This window comes from Lipotes vexillifer, unplaced genomic scaffold (assembly GCF_000442215.2).
Source record: "Lipotes vexillifer unplaced genomic scaffold, Lipotes_vexillifer_v1.1 scaffold129, whole genome shotgun sequence".
In the NCBI taxonomy this organism is placed as follows: Eukaryota; Metazoa; Chordata; class Mammalia; order Artiodactyla; family Lipotidae; genus Lipotes; species Lipotes vexillifer.
The window spans coordinates 2346502-2350466 of record NW_006777287.1 but is presented as its reverse complement, the minus strand read 5'-3'; the positions used below and the strand labels follow the sequence as shown (position 1 = coordinate 2350466).

At 47.7% G+C, this 3965-nt stretch overlaps 1 protein-coding gene across 1 annotated transcript in view; it reads right to left on the bottom strand.

Annotated features, from left to right (window-relative positions):
- Positions 1-2289: 2289 nt before the first annotated feature.
- The window catches only part of USP27X (ubiquitin specific peptidase 27 X-linked), a 3043-nt gene continuing 1367 nt past the window's right edge, over positions 2290-3965 (bottom strand). The window contains exon 3 of the mRNA XM_007450941.1: positions 2290-3965. This exon is cut by the window's right edge and continues 516 nt beyond it. Coding sequence (XP_007451003.1) covers positions 2290-3965 — 1676 coding nt within the window.

The window sequence follows — 3965 nt, the reverse complement described above, 5'->3', positions numbered from 1 at the left end:
TTGTTTTTTTTTAAACTTTCCTGTAAGTTTGAAATTATTTCCAAATGAAAACGTTTTACAAATGTAAAAGACAGCATCTGTGCAAGCAGTCAGGATCTGGTGGCACATGCCCGACTGAACTCTTCCTGTGGCAGAGATGAGGAAGGAGGACATGGCGGTCTTCCCAGGCAGGGCTCCTGCACATCCCAAAGGGGAGTCAGATACCTGCATGAAGGTGCCAAGTGGCATCTGAGGCCACTTACCTCTTCCTCTTCCCCAGCCTACAAGATATCAAAAATAACACTTTTTACATTTTCTCCTGAGGATTATGAGCCTTGGGGTGAGGCGATGATGAAAATTTGGTTATGAAAGGAAGGTGATTCGGTTAATTCATCCATCTGGAAAATGTTTCAAATACTATGTGCCAGGGTCTGTGCTAGAGGCTGAGGACATAGCCCAGGGTACAAGAGGGGACACAACCCCTGTCCTAAAAACGCCTATGAGCTAGCGGGGGATGCATCCACAACCACACAAATAAATATACGTTTCCAAATGAGCTGACCATGAAGTAGACTTGGGGAGCCCTGGGGGAGCCCAGCCTCTTACCAGAGCCAGTGAATCCAAGCCCCATGGGTCTGAAACATTCAGTTCCCCTCCTCCCCCTCAGGATTTTCTAGGTACTAGGTCCTTTTGTATCTGATGCTGAGGAGAAAAGAAGGAACCACCACCAGTGCTTAACCCGTCCTGGGCACATCCCATCTGTTTGAGCTTAGCCCTCCACAGGCCTCTCTGCCCTCCGTGAGAATCAAGAGAGGAGGCCAACATGCCACTCCCCCACTACCTCTGGGCTGATGGACCAGTGAGCTTTGGAAAACAGTCTTTCTCCTGATCTATGCCTGTAGGTGAACATAGCTATGCCCATAATGCTTTTGGAGGGCAAAGACCACCAACACCCTCACGTGGAAGCCTGTCAGCCTACTGGCCCTGAGTCTCATCACTGGGGTGCTGAGTCATGATAACAACATGACAGTTTTCCAAATGGACAGAATAATGACTTTGGGGGGACAGCTGTGGTTCTCCCCCCAGTCCCAGGTGTGGAACCGACTGGGATGCCCTGTACACAGGGAAAATAGTGGGATCCACTGCCTTGGGGCTCCAAATAGACAGTACTAGGGAGGGAGTTATAAGAGTGTGTGTGTGTGTGTGTGTGACTACATGTGACACAATGTGTGTCCCTTCTGTCCATGGGTCTCAGGTAGGGCTGACCCTCACCTCTAATGCATTCTGGTCCTGATCCAAAGAAGTTTCAGATCCAACGAACACTTACTGAGCCCCTACAAAGTTCCAAGCCTTTTTACTTTATACTTTGACACATTTTATATCCTTTAATCTTTAACAGTAACCCTTTAAGGTAGGAATTATCTGCATTGTACAGATGAGAAAACAATTGCAAAGAGGTTCATTGATTTGCTCAAGTATATCATACAGCTTTAAAAAAAAAAAACACTCACACACTATACTCTTAGCTGAGGCCTGTCTGTGTTGGTTGCTTATCTTACAGTGTTTCTTGTCTTCTCTACCTTTGGAGCAATTGCTCCCCTTATACAAAAGCCCCCTTCTTTCTTGTTTCACAGGCTCAAGTGGGCTTTTCTTTGTTTAATACTGCATTTAATAGCACAAAAAATCACGAATACAAAGAAACTGGCAAAGGTGTTTGTCAATGAGATATCCCTGCCTCCTCCACTTTTCCGCTTTCATACCCATATATGTAATGGGCTACATTTGTATGAACTTTTCCTTTTTCCCCCCCGACATATAACTATTATGTGATTGGTCAGTTGAAGCTGAAACACCCATGGAGAAATGTTTTATGGGAACTTTTCCTTTTTCCCCCCCGACATATAACTATTATGTGATTGGTCAGTTGAAGCTGAAACACCCATGGAGAAAGATGTTTTATGGTTACAAGGGCACACCCCCCCACACCACCCCCCTCCCACCCCACACTTTCCCACACAATCTTTTGGAGGAATATAGGATATGTACCAGTGTCAGGATTTCCCTGCTCCTGCCTTCCCCACCCAGAGCATCCTGCCATTTAATCTTCCTTTAAATGACTGCTTAGACTAGAGCCTCTTCTCCCGCCCCTTCTATTTCTCTTCCAATCAGGACCTTTTAGACACTGGGAACTGTTCAATTCTTACTCTGTCAGGCCCATGGGCCATGCAAGTAGGTCCTTTAAATCTCAATGCCAGTTGTAGTATGGGTGCTGTCATCTTCCATTACAGGTAGGTAGGTCTGTGTGTCACTTCAGTAGGCTTGTGTATTCACTTCTTTCACTTTTTCTGACTCATGTTCCAGGACCTGTTTGTGATAGAACAGTAAATACCCTTCACTGTCCAGAACGTCCTTAATACTGGCCTTGGTGATGACGGCATCATCACACTTGAACCACTGGTCCTTGTGGTGCCGGATGAAGCTGGTGTAGTGGCCACTCTCCAAGGTTCCTTGGTGATTAACCACAGCAAACAAGGAATACTTATTCTCGTCGTTTCCACTATTGGTTGGCAGCTGCAACTGTCCATTCATCCTGCTCTCTTTACTCGAGGCCATGAATGGTGTCATATCCAGCTCCAGAGGAAAGGATATGTATGTAGTGATCTTGCGCCTCTGTTTGGCTGAGTGTTCAAACCGTTTGAAATGAAAACAGGCAACGACAGGTAATTTATTCATTGTGAGCTGTTTGGTAGATTCCTGGTAGCTTTGGCAACTACCGCACTTGATTTTGGCACTGCTTCCTAAGTGCTCTGGCCTCGTAAACCTTCGCAGGCAGTCCGTGAGGGTGGTGATTCCTGGTATGTGGCTTTCCCCATTCACACTGCTCTCCCTCCCTGGGCTCATAGGCCAGAAGGAGGTGCAAGAGCCAGGCAAGTCCAAACTGATGTCCCAGCATGGGTCTATCGTGGTGGAGACACCATGACAGGCTTGACAGGTAACATCAGATTGCAGGCCACCTGTGAAGATTTGGTCAATGATGCAGTTACAGTGGTTGGGATTGTTGGCTGCCTTCCCGGCATCATCACCTTTGCAGTGCCTGTGCAGGACATCTAATGCTGCGATGAGGAACTCATGGGCATCCTGTTGCCTGTACCCTGCTAAATGCCGTGCGTGTATCCACACCAGGTGCAGTAATTTATAGGGAACGTGAGGAGATGGATTTCCAGAATACAACTCCCGAAAAAGCGAAGACATCTCACAGACCAGACACAACTCGGGACTTGGCATTTCACATCTGTGCCTGTCAGAGAGGAAGAAATCTCTCAGGATCGGAGTGTGGGTAAGGGCCTGGACAATGCAGTTCATAAAGCACGTGTTGCCAAGATTGATTAGTCCTCTTAAACCGATGGTAAAGCTGGAGGTAATTCTTCTTCTCCTTGGGTTGTGGCCCAGCAGTTCTAACTCCGGTTTGGTTGTCTCCCAGGTTGGATATTTCTCACTGAGGCCTGGCATTGAACACTGCTGGTGAGAAACCTCGGTTGAGGTGGAAGCTTGTAATTTCAAAGCTTCCCCTTGCTCTTCTTTGGCAATTTGCTCAATGTCTTTGTCATATACATAATCCTTACACATAAAGCAGTATATACCTCCGTAATAAAGGTCTACAGCTAAGTTGTGTTGTTTTGTCTCGGCGTGCTCATGAATGTGTTTTTCTGTGAAGCAGCCAAAGAAGACACAGGAAAGGCAAGAGTGGAGTCTGTTCAAATGGGTGCCGCACACATGGCAGATGCACGACTTTGCCTTGCTTTTCCTGGTCTCTGGGGTTCCACACCAGACGAAGCACTGGTAGATCACCCGCAGTTCCTGCCTCCAGTTCTCTCCCACCTTAAAGCTGTTCACGTGGGAACAGCCTGGTGGACCCACAGCGAAATCCACATCCAGGCATCCGCCCCCAGGGCCGCGCCGGGGCCGGGGCCGGGGCGGGGGCCGTG